This window comes from Heterodontus francisci, chromosome 10 (genome assembly GCF_036365525.1).
Source record: "Heterodontus francisci isolate sHetFra1 chromosome 10, sHetFra1.hap1, whole genome shotgun sequence".
NCBI classification, from domain to species: domain Eukaryota; kingdom Metazoa; phylum Chordata; class Chondrichthyes; order Heterodontiformes; family Heterodontidae; genus Heterodontus; species Heterodontus francisci.
Genome location: NC_090380.1, coordinates 85428011 through 85445617, shown reverse-complemented (window position 1 = coordinate 85445617; position 17607 = coordinate 85428011). Strand labels below are relative to the sequence as shown.

Here is a 17607-nt window from a genome sequence, read left to right as displayed (position 1 = left end):
CTCATCTGAGATTGCCTGGGCAGCATTGTCCTCCCCATCCTCATTATTGGAGGAGGCATCACGCTCTACAATATCCTCACTGGATATCCCCCTTCTATTATGCCCGGTTGTGCAGTACACAGCAAACCACCACAATACACGAGACCCTCACTGGGGCATCCTGAAGGGCCCCACTGGATCGATCTAGACACCTGAATCTTATTGTGAGTATACCAATGACCTGCTGAATCTCCTCTGCATCTGTGCATGGGTACCTCAGAGGCATCAGTAGCCATGTCCTCAGGCCTTGTCTCCAAAGATACATCCCTATAGGTGTATAGTGGGGACGGAAACGTTCTGGCACCTGGAACTGCTGAAATATGTAGGTGTCGTGGGTGCTTCCCAGGAAGCATGCACAGACCTGCAGGATCTGTTTGCGGTGGTCACAGAATTGAGCAAGTGGAATCCCTAAGTGCAAATGCAAGTGGAACAGGTTGCCTCTCCCCGGGTGCAAAGCTTCAGAGCAAACAACCTCCTCCCCTTTCCTTCACATGTCACCTCTGATAAGGTAGCACAGCCCCAATAGCACCCTGGTATGTCTCCCCTGCAGTGATTCCCAATGCCCTCCTTCCTCCATCCTCCCTGCTATGCGATTCTTCCTTACCCGATGGCTTCCCAATGAAGCCAGCACTGAGCTCCCACCTCCTTATCACCTTCTTTTACCAAGTGAGTCTCTGAAGCCCATGGTTCCCATGCACCATTAGTGAAATCACACCCAGTGAATAAAATTGCTGTTTCATTGGGGTCTTAAGCACCTCAATCGCCTTCCTGCCATGTGGATGTGCGAAGTCCATCCTCCATGTTGGCCACCAACAGTAAAATGTGGAAGCAATATCTTCCGTCCCTATTTTATGTCACTCTCGCCTCCGGTCCTGCCTTCAATGGTCCTTTAAAACTCAGCCCACCATCTCTCAATCAGAAATTGACAGGCACTAGCTCAGATCCTGGCACTGTATGTATTTTAGAGGGTAGCTTAGAGGTGGGACCTGCACATGGTGAGTCACCGGCTATAAATAGGCTGCAGTCAGGCTAGGGTTAAAGAATCATGTGACTGCCAGCTCCCCAGAGGTCGAGGTCACATATGAGTTCTGCTGCAGATGAGATGAGGGTCACGATAGGATAACGTTTAGAAAAAGGCTGATGGACAAGCACCCAGGAATGCTTGGCATATTGGCAGGCCTGTCATAGAGCCTATTGTTACCGACAAGGAGCATGGAAGAGTTCAATTTCAACTTGGCACAGGCTTTCATACAGAGCTAGGAGCCCACCTTTTCCAACATGGAAGTGGTGGACAATTCCATGAGAATATTTGCAGGGCCAACCATATTGCAGTGTCTGATGGCTGATGTCTCAGCTTCCATTGCAGCAAAAGCAGAAGCAATGCAACACCTGAGCGTTGTAGTGGAAGCTCAAACAGACGTCATGAAATCTCTTGTTGCCATGCAGTCTCAGATTGCTGCCATCATGGCTGTGGATAACAATGCTCAAAGGGGCTTGCAGGGTCTCACAGGAACCCAGCAATCTATGCTCCAGCAGATTACTAGGATTGCTGAGGCACCACCCTGAAGGAGTGACAGTAGCTCTGTGGAGAGCAAACCTGCTGTCCTCTCTCAGGATGACAGCATTTATGTTACCAGCACTGCCATTTCGCCAGTGCCCTTGCTGTTGCTTGTCAGCCAGCCAGCCCAGATGACTGCTGACCATGCCAAGGTGATGCAGTCTGAAGCTGAGCCCTCAAGGCTCAGAGCTACTTAATGCCCTTGAGGGCGTCCTGTAAGGTCATTTGCAGTCTCCCCCACTGAAAGCCAGCAGGCTTTCACCAGCCATGCTGTAAACACTGGGCATGCACTGTGTGGAAGCAGGGCAGGCACAGGCACTAAGGGAATGCACAAGGGTGATTAGTTGAGTATTGTATGGAGAATTGCATGTGTTTTTGGATAAAGTTGGTATGGAATGGTTGTTTTGTGGTAGGTTTTATTTCAGGAATGTGACCAACAGGCCAGAAACATAGAAAGATTTATAGCATGGAAGGAGGCCATTCAGCCTATCATTTTGTGCTGGCCAAACAAGAGTAATCCAGTCTAAACCTACCTTCCAGCTCTTGGCCCACAGCCCTGTAGGTTATGGCACCTCAAATGCATAGCCAATTGCTTTTCAGTCCAATCAGATTTTCTGCCTCTATCACCTTTTCAAGCAGTGAGTTCCATATCCCACTACTCACTGGGTGAAAAGATTCTCCTCAAATCCCCTCTAATCCTTCCACCAATTACTTTAAATCTATGGTTGTTGACCTCTCTGCTAATGGAAATAGATTCTTCCTATCCAGTCTATCTAGGCCCCTCAGAATTTTATACATCTCAATTATACATCTCTACCCTTAGCCACCTCTGGTCCAAAGAAAACAAAGCCAGCCTATCCAATCTTTCCTCATAGCTAAAATTTTCCTTTCTTGGCAACATCCCTGTGAAGAATCTCTTCTGTACTCTCCCTAGTGTGATCACTTCCTCCCTATAAGTGATGACCAGAACTGTTTGCAGTACTCTAGCTGTAGCCTAACTAGTATTTTATACAGTTCTAGCATAACCTTCCTGCTATTATACGCTAGGCCTGAGGCAATGAAGGAAAGTATCCCATTTGGCTTCTCAATCACCTGATCTACCTGTCCTGCTACCTTCAGGGATCTGTGGACATAAAATCTGTTTCTCAACAGTTTTCAGAATCCAGTCATTTATTGTGTAGTCCTTTGCTTTGTTTGCCCTCCCTAAATGCATTAGTTCACACTTCCCTGGATTTAATTCCGTTTGCCACTTTTCGGCCCACTTCATCAGCCCATTGATACCTTCTTGCAGTCTGCAACTTTTCACAGAATCACAGATTTGTTACAATACAGAAGGAGGCCATTTGGCCCATCATGTCTGCACCAACTCTCTGAAAGATTAATTCACCTAGTGCCATTCCCCCACCTTCCCCCTGTAACCATGCACATTCTTCCTTTTCATGTAACAGTCGAATTCCTTTTTAAATACTTCAATTGAACCTACCCCCACCACACTCTCAGGCAGCGCATTCCAGACCTTAACCACTCACTGTCTGAAAATGTTTTTCCTCAAGTCGCTATTGTTTCTCTTACCCATTACTTTAAATCTGTGCCCTTTCGTTCTCATGGGATTCTTTCATGGGATGTGAGTGCTGATGGCGAGGTCAGCATTTGTTGTCCATCCCTAATTGCCCTCGACAACTGAGTGGTTTGCTAGGCCATTTCAGAGGGCAGTTAAGCATCAATCACATTGCTGTTGATCTGTAATCACCTGTAGGCTAAACCAGGTATGGATTGCAGATTTCCTTCCCTAAAGGACATCAGTGAACCAGATGAGTTTTTTGACAATCCATGATAGTTTCAAGGCACCATTACTGAGACTAGCTTTCAATTCTAGATCTTTATTAATTAATTGAATTTAAATTCCCCAGCTGCCACAATGGAAGCTGAACCTGTGTCCCCAGGGCATTAGCCTGGGCCTCTGGATTACTAGTCCAGTGACATGACCAATAAAACACCATCCTCATTTTTCACCCTCCATCAACCACATGGCCAATTTTCATATAATTTGCAAATTTCATTAATTATGCTCCCATGTTTAAGTCTAAATCATTGACATAAATACCACAAACAGCAAGGGACCTTGTACTGAACCCTGTCGAACCCCACTGGAAACAGCCTTCTAGTCACAGAAACGCCCATCACTCATAACCCTTTGCTTCCTGCCACTGAGCCAATTTTGAATTCAACATGCCACTTTCCTTTGAACCCTGTGAGCTTTTCATTTTCTGACCAGTCTGTCATGTGGGACTTTGCCACAAATCTTGCAAAAATCCATGTATACTACATCAAATGTGCTCCCTTGATGCTTGTTACTTCCACAAAAAATTCTGTCAAATTCATCAGACATGGCTTCCCTTAACAAGGACTGACTGTCCTTGATTAATCCGTGCCTCTAAAAATGACAATTTATACCATTTGTCAGACTTCTTTCCAATAATTTGTCCACCATTAAGGTCAGGCTGACTGGCCTGTAATTTCTTGGGCTATCCCTTCCTTCCTTTTTAAGCAACCGAACAACATGAGCAATCATTCAGCACCAGGTCTGTAGCCAGGGAGGATTGGAAAATGATGGTCAGTACTTCCACCATTACTTTCATTCCTTCCCTTAGTATTCTGGTATACATTTCATCTGGGCCTGGTGATTGATCCACTTTCAAGGATGATAAAAACCTTAATATTTCCTTGCTCACTATGTTTATCCCATTCAATATTCCACACTCTTCCTCCATCTGAGTGAGAGCAGGAGCTGGGATAAAACAGTGGGAGTGGGAGTTGGGATAAAGCAGGAAAAATGGGAGCTGGGATAAAGCAGAGAGAGTGAGAGCTGGGATAAAGCAGTGAGAGTTGGTATACCTACCTCTCATGGACTGCAGTGGTTCAAGAAGTCAACTCACCACCACCTTCTCAGGAGCAACTAGGGATGGGCAATAAATGCTGGCCTGGCCAGTGACGCCCACATCCCATGAATGAACTTAAAAAAAATTACCATTCCCTTTTGTCTTCCACCATCATCCCTTTAATCATTTCATTTCTCCTGTGTTCTACCCTATTACAGACCTTGCCTATTGTTCTTTCCTCCCTTTCCCCTTCCTCTGCCTCTGTACATTCTTAAAGCTTATTACATCTCTAACTTTTTCCAGTTCTTTTGAAAGATCATTGACCTGAAACATTAGCTGTCTCTCCACAGATGCTGCCTGACCTGCCGAGTATTTCCAACATTTTCTGTTTGTCATTCAGAATTTCAGATTTCCAGCAACTGCTGTTTTTGCTTTTGTAGTTGTAGTAAATGACTGTACGCCAGTAGAGAAAATCCCTTTTTATCCATAGGGCACAATCAGGGCGGCACAGTGGCACAGTGGTTAGCACCGCAGCCTCACAGCTCCAGGGACCCGGGTTCGATTCTGGGTACTGCCTGTGTGGAGTTTGCAGGTTCTCCCTGTGTCTGCGTGGGTTTTCTCCGGGTGCTCCGGTTTCCTCCCACAAGCCAAAAGACTTGCAGGTTGACAGGTAAATTGGCCATTATAAATTGTCACCAGTATAGGTAGGTGGTAGGGAAATATAGGGACAGGTGGGGATGTTTGTTGGGAATATGGGATTAGTGTAGGATTAGTATAAATGGGTGGTTGATGTTCGGCACAGACTCGGTGGGCCGAAGGGCCTGTTTCAGTGCTGTATCTCTAATCTAATCAAGGGCTGGGTTTTCTGCCCATTGACTATGAATAAGTTGTTTATCTAGTCTATCTGCTCAGGGCTATTCTGACAATGTGAATTCCCTCTGGAGAATGATTTAAAGTGTAGCTGAGACAAGCATGTATATTTTTGACACTGGGAATGATTTTCACATAGCAGTCTGATCAAACTATTTTGGTGCATCATGTAATCACGTAATATTTAACTCCTGCGCCTAGCAGGATTACACATAAAGATTGTTTTTTCAAATCTACCTTGGCCCCTTCTGACCACTCCATGGACTCCCGCCATGATTGAGGAGTCGGGGTTGAGCCTTTGCAGGCTTCCCAAATGCAGACGTTAAAATGCCATTACGACCCAATGACATCATCAGGCTGTGACCTTAAGATTTAAATCCGGCCCCTGTCTGCCTGCAGCGGGAGCCTCAGCCAACTTCAAAGTTGTTAATATATAATGTCACTGGGCAGGAATGATGTAACCTTGAATTGGAAAGTGGACTCGGATGATTTTAGCCCTTTACATGCACTGTTCTTGCAGGGCAGGAAGTTTAAAATCAGCCCCATAGTTCTTGTATTATGTTATAAAGTATGAATCACAACAGTATTCAGTTGTGAATTGAGACCATTTTGATGCAATTTGTTATAGACGGAAATAATAATCGAAACAAAATTTGAGATTCTAGTAAAAATCAAGTTTTTTATTGACACTTGCATTAGTTTTCCCTCTTTGATAGGCTGCTTTGAAACTACAGGCCACTGTATAGGTGACAGAAGCAGATTCCCTGTTAAAATTGTGGCAAGGAATTTTCTGCTTCCAGTTCACCTGAAAGATGGCTCCTCTGACAGTGCAGCACTCCTTAGGTATTGCACTGGATTGTCCGCCTGGATTATGTGCTCAAGCCTCTGAACCTATGACTTTCTGGCTCAGAAAGGAGAATGCTACCACTGAGCAATGGGAAGGAAAAGAAGCAAAAAACATATCTTTCTTTTTATGGAACCAAGAGAAGCATAATTTCTCCTCCAAGCTCCACAAGATTACCTAGGCCTTCCCTTCCCCAGATTCCTGCTCCCTCCTCCCTTGACTTCCTTTCATGAAATTGAGAACCCAGCAGATCATCCTGCCAGTGACCTTGTGTCGGCAGGCATCCTCAATCTGTGTAATTTTCTGCTGCTTCCCACATGTGGTAAGTCAGCTGGCGAGGTTTAAATGAGGCTCAAGGTTTAAAATAGCCTGGGCCTCATTTCTGCAGCAGCGGGTGAATTTCCAAACTCATCTTGCTACCTAGCCACCCAAAATCCTTTCACACAGAATTAAAATCAGGGATTTTTTGAATAGTTTACCAAGCTGTGATAGTTTAACTTTTCTTTCCTGTGAGCTAATATCTAGATTATGCTACTGAGCACAGGATAGTCGTGGTAGGGTGAAATGGATGGTGGTGAAATGCCCTATAAATGACCAAATATCTGATAACTGAATAAAATGGAGGAAGATTATAGTTTGTGTGTCATTAATAGGAAAAATGAGTTAATTGTGTTTAATATTTTAAAAACAAATTCAGATGTTGTAAATGAATATTTTGGAGGTGGAAAAAGTATCAGACTTTTAAATAGTTCTACTGCACCAAGTGATGTAAAATAAGGAGGATTACGAACAGTGTAGAAGTGGGCAACCATAGTTATACTAACTGTTTACATTGCTGGTGAATGAAAGAATTGCACATATTTGTAAACATATACATAGAATTCTGCTCACTTGCCTTGACTGCCAGTCAAACATCTTAAGATAGAAATAGCTGGTCCATAATCAGCTGATTTCAGTCTTTAGGCATTTTACTCATTCTCAACCACCAAGATACTCACCTACCCTGAACAATGCAATCACCTCCACAATGACAGGAACCACAGAAAGTCTAAAAGGAGAAATGGAAATCAGATCAGGGTCACTACATAACAGATGAATAATGGAAGGGAATCTGGGAACAAATCCTAGCAAACATCAGTTGCAGTTAAGATAAACCCAGCAGCTACAGGCCAGTCAGTTTAACTTCGGTGGGTGGTGGGAAAACTTCCAGAAACAATAATTCGGAACAAAATTAATAGTCACTTGGACAAAATGCGGGTTAATTAAGGAAAGCCAGCATGGATTTCTTGAGGGAAAATCATATTTAACTAGCTTGCTGGAGTTTTTTGAGGAGGTAACAGAGAGGGCTGATGAGGGCAATGCTGTTGATGTAGTGTACATGGACTTTCAAAAGGCATTTGATACAGTGCCGCACAACAGACTTGTGAGCAAACTTATAGTTCATGTAATAAAAGGGACAGTAGCAACACGAATATGGAATTGGCTGAGTGGCAGGAAACAAATAGTAGTGGTTAATGGATGTTTTTCAGGCTGGGGGAAGGTTTGCAGTGGAGTTCCTCAGGGTCAATGTTGGGACCCTTCTTTTCCTGATATGTATTCATGACCTAGACCTTGGCGAACAGGGCAAAATTTCAAAGTTTGCAGATGATACAAAACTTGGAAACATTGTGAACTGTGAGGAGGATAGTGTAGAACTCCAAAAGGGCATAGACAAGTTGGTGGAATGGGCAGACAGGTGGCAGATGAAGTTCAATGCAGGGAAATGTGAAGTGATTCATTTCGGTAGGAAGAACATGGAGAGACAATATAAAATAAAGGTTACAATTCTAAAGTGGGTGCAAGAGCAGAGGGATCTGGATGTGTGTGTGCATAAGTCATTGAAGGTGGCAGGCTGAGAGAGTGGTTAATAAAGCATACAGTATCCTGGGCTTTATTAATAGGGGTACAGAGTTGAGTACAAGAGCAAGGAAGTTATGTTGAACTTGTATAAGACACTAGTTCACCCTCAGCTGGAGTATTGTGTTCAGTTCTAGGCACTGTGCTTTAGGAAAGACATGAGGGCATTGGAGAGAGTACAGAAAAGATTCATGAGAATGGTTTAAGGGATGAGGAACTTTAGTTATGAAGAAAGATTGGAGAAGTTAGGACTGTTTTCCTTGGAAAAGAGAAGGCTGAGAGGTGATTTGATAGAGGTATTCAAAATCATGAGGTGTCTGGACAGAGTAGATAGAGAGAAACTGTTCCCACTTGTGAAAGGATAAAGAACGAGAGGGCACAGATTTAAAGTAATGGGTAAAAAGAAGCAAAAGTGACATGAGGAAAAGATTTTTTACGCAGCGAGTGGTTAAGATCTGGAATGCACTGCCTGAGAGTGTGGTGGAGACAGGTTCAATTGAAGCATTCAAAAGGGAATTAGACTGTTATATGAAAAGGAAGAATGTGCAGAGTTATGGGGAGAAAGCAGGGGAATGGAACTGAGAAGATTGCTCTTTCGGAGAGCCAGTGCAGACACGATAGGCCGAATGGCCTCCTTCTGCACTGTAACAATTCTGTAATTCTGTGATTCAGTCGAATATGTGAGGGTCAAGTCAAACACGTACACTGAACATCCAATGAATGCTGGAGAGAATGTGGCTGAAATGACCACTCATTCACACCTTCTGGTTACATCCCTCCTCCCAAGGAGTTATATCACTTACTATGGCAAAGCAGGGAGAGTGGGAGCTGAAATAAATCCTTCAGCTGTTTGTTCCCAGCCTGCAGCTTGACCAACTCTTCTACCTTCTGCCTTTCATCGTGGTTCAGTTGTCGTCTCCTTGTATAGAAGCGTAAACATTCTGGATGCAAAACATGACCGGTATGCACAAGATGGTAGGAGCTGACACACAGTTTGTTCTTGGTCGTATTGAATTTCACACTGATGAAGACCTCACAGCCCAGGGCGAGATACCTGAAAAATAACACAGACATTCAATGAGCACGCCCCACGTGCCTCATGCCCTCACGAAAACGGCAGCCATCCCCAGGTGTGTTGCTGGCAGCAGTTTACATATGCACCATGACAAGGTCCCAACATCTGGTGCGCACCTGTTTCGCAGTCCAGAGGAGGTTGCGCTGAGGTGGTCGCCCAGCCATTGGTCTATCCAGGAAATCACAACAAAGGCAGTCCGTAGACACGGGGGCGGTATGCGCGTGGCTTTGTGGGCACAGGATCTCACTGACGAGATGTATTGATACTGCAAATCTAATCTTGGTTCAATGCACATCAAGGAACAGCTTTACAGGACTGACAAGCTACACAAGTGGAAATGTAGTGACCGCAGCACCTACCTCTGATTCGGTCTCACTCCAGTGGAACGGATGCGTGGCTGCCCATAGTGTACACAGCACAGCCTCACTGAGGCATACTTAAAGCGGATGGGAATTTCGACTCGCCGTCTCTTGTTTTCCCTCTCAAGCGTATGGGTGCTCACTTTTTTAAATAGACTCCCCGTTGCCTGTAAGCACAACAGCAAAGCGCATTTAAATAGCATTGTTAACATAGTGAAACATAACAAGGCACATCACAGGATGTGCCTGCAGACCATGCTACCTGTTGAAACATCTCAAGTTTACTGCTGAAGTCGTCATAACTCTCGAACTCCTGGGTTGTGAAGGTGGCAAGGAACTGGTCTGTGGAATCTACTGACGTTGCCATGACCGAAGTTTGAAGTTCAGGAAGGCTATTAAGGGACCACACGGGAAACATGAGATGAGATAAGAAATACAGAATGCACTCCATTAAAACGTTACAAAAACGAAAGTGACCGTTAAGACGGTAAGTTGCAGCACATGTACTGCCTGCACACAGCAACTCACAACAGGGGCTGGAGAACATGCGGTGGCCCAGACAATGGAAATGTTTTCAGAGCAACTCACAACAGGGGCTGGAGAACATGCGGTGGCCCAGACAATGGAAATGTTTTCAGAGCAACTCACAACAGGGGCTGGAGAACATGCGGTGGCCCAGACAATGGAAATGTTTTCAGAGCAACTCACAACAGGGGCTGGAGAACATGCGGTGGCCCAGACAATGGAAATGTTTTCAGAGCAACTTACAAAGGCAGAGCAACTTACCTTGGAACAATCTCCTGCGTCAAATAAAAATGAAGCAAGTCTCCAAAACAAATAAATAAAATGCGAGAAAATGCCCGACGAAACCTCTCCTCCTTCCACTTTCAAAAAGTCGCGCCAAAGCTTTGACGCATGCGCAGAGGCTAAGGCAAGTCGGACCGCAGCGCATGCACAGAGATGAGGAGACCGTGTGCGCATGTGCGTACCGCGTCATCTGCGCATGCGCAAAGCGGTCCTGGCAAGCCGGACCGCAGCGCATGCGCAGGGGGCATGAGACCGTCTGCGCATGTGCGTACCGCGGCGCATCCTGATGACGTGAGCGATGACGTAGCGTTGTCATGAATTACTTTGTTTTTTAACCTTAAGTTTATTTCTGTTTAGTTAGTTCATAGACAAATGAATAGAGGGATGGCAGGATACTTCAGTCCCATGGAATGCATACCCTATTCCTTGTGAGAACTCCAGGGCACTTCTCATGTCTTGGACAACCACATGTGCAGGAATTGTCATTAACTGGAGGAGCTCTAGCTCCGGGTTTCAGAGTTTGAGCAGGAGATGGTGTAACTGCACTACATCCATGAGGCTGAAAACCACGTGGATAGAATGTTTCTGGAAGTGGTCACACCACAGCTTAATTGTGTGCAGGCAGAGAGGGAAGGCATGACTTGAGTGCATCTTGCTCTCTAACTGGTATTCATTTCTGAATATGGGTGAAGGCGGCGGTTCCTCAGGGGAAAATAACCAGAGCCATATCCATAGTACCATGGCTGGCTCAGATATGCAGTTGGGGAAGGAGGAATATCAGGAAAGCAATAGTGGCCAGCAGCTCCTAGGGGAGCAGACAGGCATTTCTGCAGTGCAATATGACTCCAGGATAGTTTACTGCCTCCCTGGTGTCAGGATCAAGGATGTCACTGAGCATCTGTAAAGTATTCTGAGAGGAGAGGTGAATAGCCAGAAGATATGGTCCATATTTTTTTACCAATGATAGGTAGAAAGAGGGATGAGGTCCTGCAGCAGAGGTTAGGGAGCTACAAAAGGAATTAAAAAGTAGAATGATGGTAAGGTGGGGAACTGTTGAACAATGGGGTTCCGGAGTGTTATTCGGGGAAACTGGAGTCTGATGATGTGATCATGGACAGTCCATCCAGAATATGGATGTGCTGGCTGCCTCCTCCCTTTTTCCTCCTCCTCCTCTTTCTCCGCCTCAAGAGGTGCTTGTTGATCCCATGATGGCAAATGCTGCGGCCTCATGATGGCCAGTTTGTGGCTGATGCAACAGATAACCACAAATCTGAAACCTGCTCTGGCAGGGAGTGGAGGGCAGCAGAACATTTGCTTCAGCATGTCAGTGGTCTGCTCAATGACATTCCTCATTGCAACATTGCTTTTAATTTATGAGTGCTGGCCACGTGAGGTGGGGTTGCAGAGAGGAGTCATCAGCCAGGTGTACAGTGGACAGCCCTGTCGCTGATCAGCCACATTCCTGTTTGATGTGGTTTTTCAATCTTGCAGGAACAACAAACTGATGTAGGATTAATGAATTATGACTGCTGCCAGGATAGCGGGCATTCTCCAGCATGACGTGAGTTATTGATTTCTCAACACAAATGTACCAAAAAATTTGAAGCTGAATAGTAGGTTGAATGAAGGGTTCTTTATTACAAAATAGCAGACTTACAGTACTTACTGTTGACTAACACTGCTCCGACTGCTTTTACACATGTTGGCTTACATCACTTCCTGTGATGATGTATACTGAACTATTTACATATTCAACAGTATGTTAACTAATACTCAATTAAATCAATATCACAGCAACCCCCCTTCCTCAAATGGAAATATTTTTTAACTCTCAAGTTCATTAATCAAGTATCTCTGAAACATACAATGGTCTGCTGACTCAACCTGATCTTGTAACTGTGAAACTTTGCTGAGATCTGGAATTGTCAACTCATTTCTCTTGACTCGTAGGTTTGGACTGACTATCATCTTGTATTTGAGCATTGTACGTGTGATTTTTCTTGATTCCATTCTTAGTACTTGAATGTGAACATGTTCTCAATGCTACAGGAGTGTCAGGCATGATGTTGTTAGATAACTCTCTCAGCTGACATCTGTTCCTTCTCAACATCACATGACTGTGGCTTGTTGCAAATTTTTGACACTTCTGCAGGGAACCATGTCTTTTCTTGAAGATGGATCACTCTGACCTTTTGTCCAAACCCCCTGAGGAGCACCAATGGCAAAACCCTACACACCGACTAGGAGTCAGTCCTGGATCGCTGGTTTAAGCACTTTGAAACTCTCTTCAGTGCCAAGTGAAGTGCATGATACTGCCATCAATCACATTCAATGACAGCCTGCCAAAGAAGAACTGGATGAGAGCCCAACTCTGGAGGAAACTGTGACCGCCATCAACCCGATGAAGAACAACAAAGCTCCCGGAGCCGATGGAATTCCACCCGAAGCCTTGAAGCAAGGTGGCTCTGCCCTATACACCAAACTCCATGAGTTTTTCACGGCCTCCTGGGAACAGGGCAGGATTCCATGGATCTTCGTGATGCCGTTATCAACACCTTGTACAAAAACAAAGGAGAAAAATCAGATTGCTCCAACTACTGTGGGATCACTCTCCTTTCTCTTGCTGGGAAGATCCTGGCTAGAATACTTCTGAACAGGATTGTGCTTACCATTGCAGAAAAAAACCTCCCAGAGAGCCTGTGTGGTTTCAGAGCAAACAGAAACACCACAAACATGGTATTTGCACTCAGAAAATTACAAAAAATGTGTTGTGAGCAAAACAAAGGCTTGTACATCACTTTTGTAACCTCACCAAGGCATTCAACACTGTGAGCAGAGATGAACTTTGGAAAATCCTTGAAAATCCTGGATGCCCACCCAGGTTCCAGGCCATGGTGAAGCAGTTTCAGGAAAATCAGTACGGGCAAGTCAACCAAAACAGTGACCTCTCTCGTCCCTTCTGTATCTCCAATGGCGTGAAGCAGGGATGTGTGCTGGCCCGACCCTATTCACCATCTTTTTTAGCATGATGCTGCAACAGGTAATGGACGACCTTAAGGAGGGAGTTTACATATGCTTCCAGACTGAGGGAGGCCTTTTCAACCTCAGGCATCTTCAGGCTCACACAAAGACACAAATCATACTCATCTGTGAACTTATTTTCGCCGATCAGTCCTGGCTCACAGTCAGTCAGACCTGCAACGTATAACAACACCTTTTTCCAAGGCGGCACAACTCTTCGGACTAAAAATTAGTTTAAAGAAAACTGAAGTCCTGCAACAGCCTGCACCCCAAGAAGAATATAGACCACCAAGCATTGTCATCGAGGGAACCAAGCTGAATGCCATCAAACAATTTACTTATTTGGGGAGCATCATCACGTTTGATGCAACCATAGACAAGGAAGTGGACAATAGGCTCTCAAAAGCAAACAGTACATTCGGCAGACTCTACAAACGTGTGTGGAGCAACCACAACCTCAGAGCACAGACTAAACTCAAAGTGTACAAAGCCATAGTCCTCACCACCCTTCTGTATGGCGCCGAATCCTGGGTCCTTATACCGCTGTCATGTACGCCTTCTCGAGCACTTCCACCAGCGCTGCCTCCGCAGCATCCTCAAGATCCACTGGCAGGACAGCATCTCAAACATTGAAGTCCTGGAAACAGCCACGATCACTAGCATTGAGGCCACCATCCTTCAAAGCCATCTGCATTGGGCGGGTCTCGTTGCCGGATGGACGACAGTCACCTGCCCAAGATCGTGTTGTATGGAGAGCTGACCGCAGGTAAAAGTAACAGAGGGGCCGCATGCAAATGTTTCAAGGACTCCCTGAAGAAGTCCCTCCCATCGACCATCGCCAGTGGGAAGCACAGGCCATAGATTGTGATGCTACATCAGGAGGGCTACAGACACCTTTGTGACTGAGCGAAGAACCAGCATGAAAGAGAAAAGGAGGAGAAGGATAGATCCAATTGCCCCGAGCAGCAACTACACCTTCTCTTGTACCTGCTGTGGGAGAATCTGCCACTCATAGATAGGCCTGACTAGCCACAAGCGAGCCTGCAACCGATGACTACAACCTTCCAAAAATCTTTGTCCGTGAAGAAATGCCAAGAGAGAGAGGAGGTAATTCCACACCTGCACACTTTTCATGTGTGATTTTCATTTTTTTCCTATTTCTCCAAGAGCTTGGATTGATGATGATCTTGTCAAGCGATGACTTGGAAGAGTTGTCATGACTTACCTGCTGATCATGATCCCTACTGGGGTGGGTAATCCTATATCTAGAGTTCGTAAATGCAACATTGCTACCTGGAGATTGTGATTAGTTTCTCTGCATTTCAGAATTAATTACTTTACTGTACACTCCATACTTTCTGCCAGGCCATTGGACCTAGGGTAATGTAACATGATTTAAATCCATTTTGCACACGTCTTGAAATGACTTACTAATGCACTGTGGACTGTTATCCAATATGGTCCAGGGAACCAAAGAGACTAAAGATTATGCTCCTTGTATGTGCTACCAATGCGCTTGATGTATCCTTCAATTGGTGAATGATAGGAAACTTGGAGAAGAAGTCACTGATGAGTAGAAAATCATCACCTTTGACAGTAAGTCGGTCAGTGGCTATTCTTGACCATGGATGTGATGGAACATCAAGAGGATGAAGTGGTTCTCTGTAGTGGCTCGGTTGGTGCTCTTGGTACGCATCGCACAGCCTCACTGCTTGTCCTACGTCACCATTGATTCTGGTCAATAAACTGTCTCACATGCAAGTCCATCTAGACTTTTCAATGCCCATGTGAGCTTCATGCAATTGTTTTAAGGTATCTTGAAGCAAACACATCCAGGATTTTTCAGCGAGCTTTTTTTTGTAAAGGGTGGAACCCGTCAGAAAACCCCGAACGTGTCCGGAGTTCGGAAACTGCTGTTCCTGCTCCTGTCAGCAGCCTGTGAAACTGATGGCTGTGAATTTTTTTCAAAGTCAGACTTGTTTGGAAAGAAAAAGTCAATGGGAAATTTCTCATCCCTGAAAATACCAGTCATGAACCTCAGAAATTTTACCACGGACACAGGTGTCTGTGTATGGACAATTTGCCGACTGCTGACTCCAGGTGTGGTCTCACCAGACCGTCTTGTTCTCCAGTCTCCTTGCAATTAAGGTCAACATGCAATTTGCCTTCCTTATTGCTTGCTGTACCTGTGTGCTAATTTTCTGTGCTTTTTATGAGAACACCCAACTCTTTGTGAACATGAAGATTTAAAAGTTTCACACCTTTTAAAAATATTCTGCTTTTCTATTCTTATTGCCTAAGTGAATAATCTCACACTTCCGTACATTATACTCCATCTTCCCCCTTGTTGCACACTCACTTAACCTGTCGAGAACTCTTTGCACCTCCTTGTGTCATCCACGCAGCTTACAAAATATATGGAAGAAAACTAATATGATATAAAAGGTGTACTCTTATTTGCCAGTTTGTCAGTCTGTGCTTACTACAAGACTCCACTGTATGATTTATGTCTCTTAGTTCAGCTATTACACTAGCATGCTGGTAAATTTGTGGCTTCATTTAGTGTTCTGCAGTTTGAAATAATGTACCCTCCCAGTTTCATATCTGTTTAACATCAGTAATATTGTGGCTTAGTATGTTAAATAATGTTAACATTTCTGTTCTAGGTCCCAAAATGTTTAATCTTGGAAATCCTTCAAATACGGGCCCTCACCTTGCTGTGGATTTGGAAAATAACATCTTGGTGGAATATCATGCTCATGGCCCTCCAGTCCAGTTGAACGTTCTTTCGAGTCAGCACCTGAAGTACATTTCAAATGCACTGGATGAAATTAAAGGAGGAAAAGACACAGTTATAGGTATCACCTTCTGGGCCCATGTAACCACCTATTCAGTAGAAGTGTATATCCGGAGACTACAGAACATCCGGAGGTCAATTGTACAGTTGCTCGGCAGGAATCCAGATACAGTGGTTGTAATAAAGACTGCCAATGTCCGGGCTCTTACACAACATTATAGTCTCTACCACAGTGACTGGTACTCCTATCAGTTTGATTTAGTGATGAGAAAGATGTTCACTGGCATCAATGTGGCATTTGTTGATGCCTGGGAAATGACATTAGCACATTACCTGCCACATGATATACACCCCAAGCAAGTCATTGTAAAGAATGAAGTTGATGTGTTTCTTTCATATGTGTGTCCTTCTGAAAAGAGATAAATGCCGTATTACATTTGTTCCAACCAGGTTTTGATTATAACGTGATTCAAAATTTAAATAATGTTATCAGAACTCTTTGGCTTGTGTTAACTGATTAGAATTGATGTGAATTTTTAAACATAGATATCATGAAGGGAGTTTTAATTTTCAAGAGCGATTGGGTTTGGGAGCGGGTAGGGGGTGAAAACCTCCGAAACTGACAGCGTGCCGGAAAGCTGGCTCGATTCTGCCTACTTGTGCCTTTAACTGCAGCGCGTTAGGTTGTGTGCAGGTTTCCCCCACCTTCTCCCCCCCCACCCCTCCTCCCCTACAGCAGCAGCAGCAGCAGCCCTCTCCTCACAAACCTGCTGCTTCATATGAGAGAGGGGATGAGCAGAGAGGTGCAGTTCACAGAAGGTAATATCCGCAACACAGAGTGTACAGACAGAGGATCAGCTTCCTGGACATGTCTGAATTCCAGTGTCACATGAGGCTCAGGGTCATGTGTCAGATCATGGCAGACTTTTGCAGTTTTCTGGAAGAGGACCTGCTGCCAACTGGAACTGGTGGCCATGCTTTACCAGGATCTGTCAAAGTCACCACCACTCTGAACCTCTTTGTTTCAGGCTCCTTCCAGTGAATAGTTGCCGCCATTTGCAAGATTTCTCAGTTAGCCACTCACAAATACATCACACAATTGATTGATGATGTGGTTGCCTTGGAACGCAATTGTGTACCCTTTGCCACTGATGATGTTATTCAGAATGAGCGGGCACTAGGGTGTGTGGCTCTGGTCGCCTTCCCACAGATGCAGGATGTCATTAACTGTCCGCATGTGGCCTTTCCCTGATCACCCAGGAGTGTTTGTGAATCATTAGGCCTTCAAATCTATCGATGCACAGCTGGTGTACAAGCACAGAAAAGTGTTCATGTCGGTGTGTGCAAGATTCCCAGGCAGCTGGCATGATGCCCTTATCTTGTGCCAGTCCACCCTCCTTCATCTCTTTACATCTTGAAGCAGACATTCCTGCTGATTGCTTGGAAACTTAAAACATGACTG

General features: G+C 44.8%; 1 protein-coding gene across 1 annotated transcript in view; it reads left to right on the top strand.

Annotated features, from left to right (window-relative positions):
* Positions 1–16568, top strand: part of LOC137374187 (NXPE family member 3-like) — a 38359-nt gene extending 21791 nt beyond the window's left edge. The window contains exon 5 of the mRNA XM_068039974.1: positions 16015–16568. Within this exon, the coding sequence (XP_067896075.1) occupies positions 16015–16568 (554 nt within the window). The remainder of the gene's footprint in view (positions 1–16014) is intronic.
* The last annotated feature ends 1039 nt before the right edge of the window (positions 16569–17607 follow it).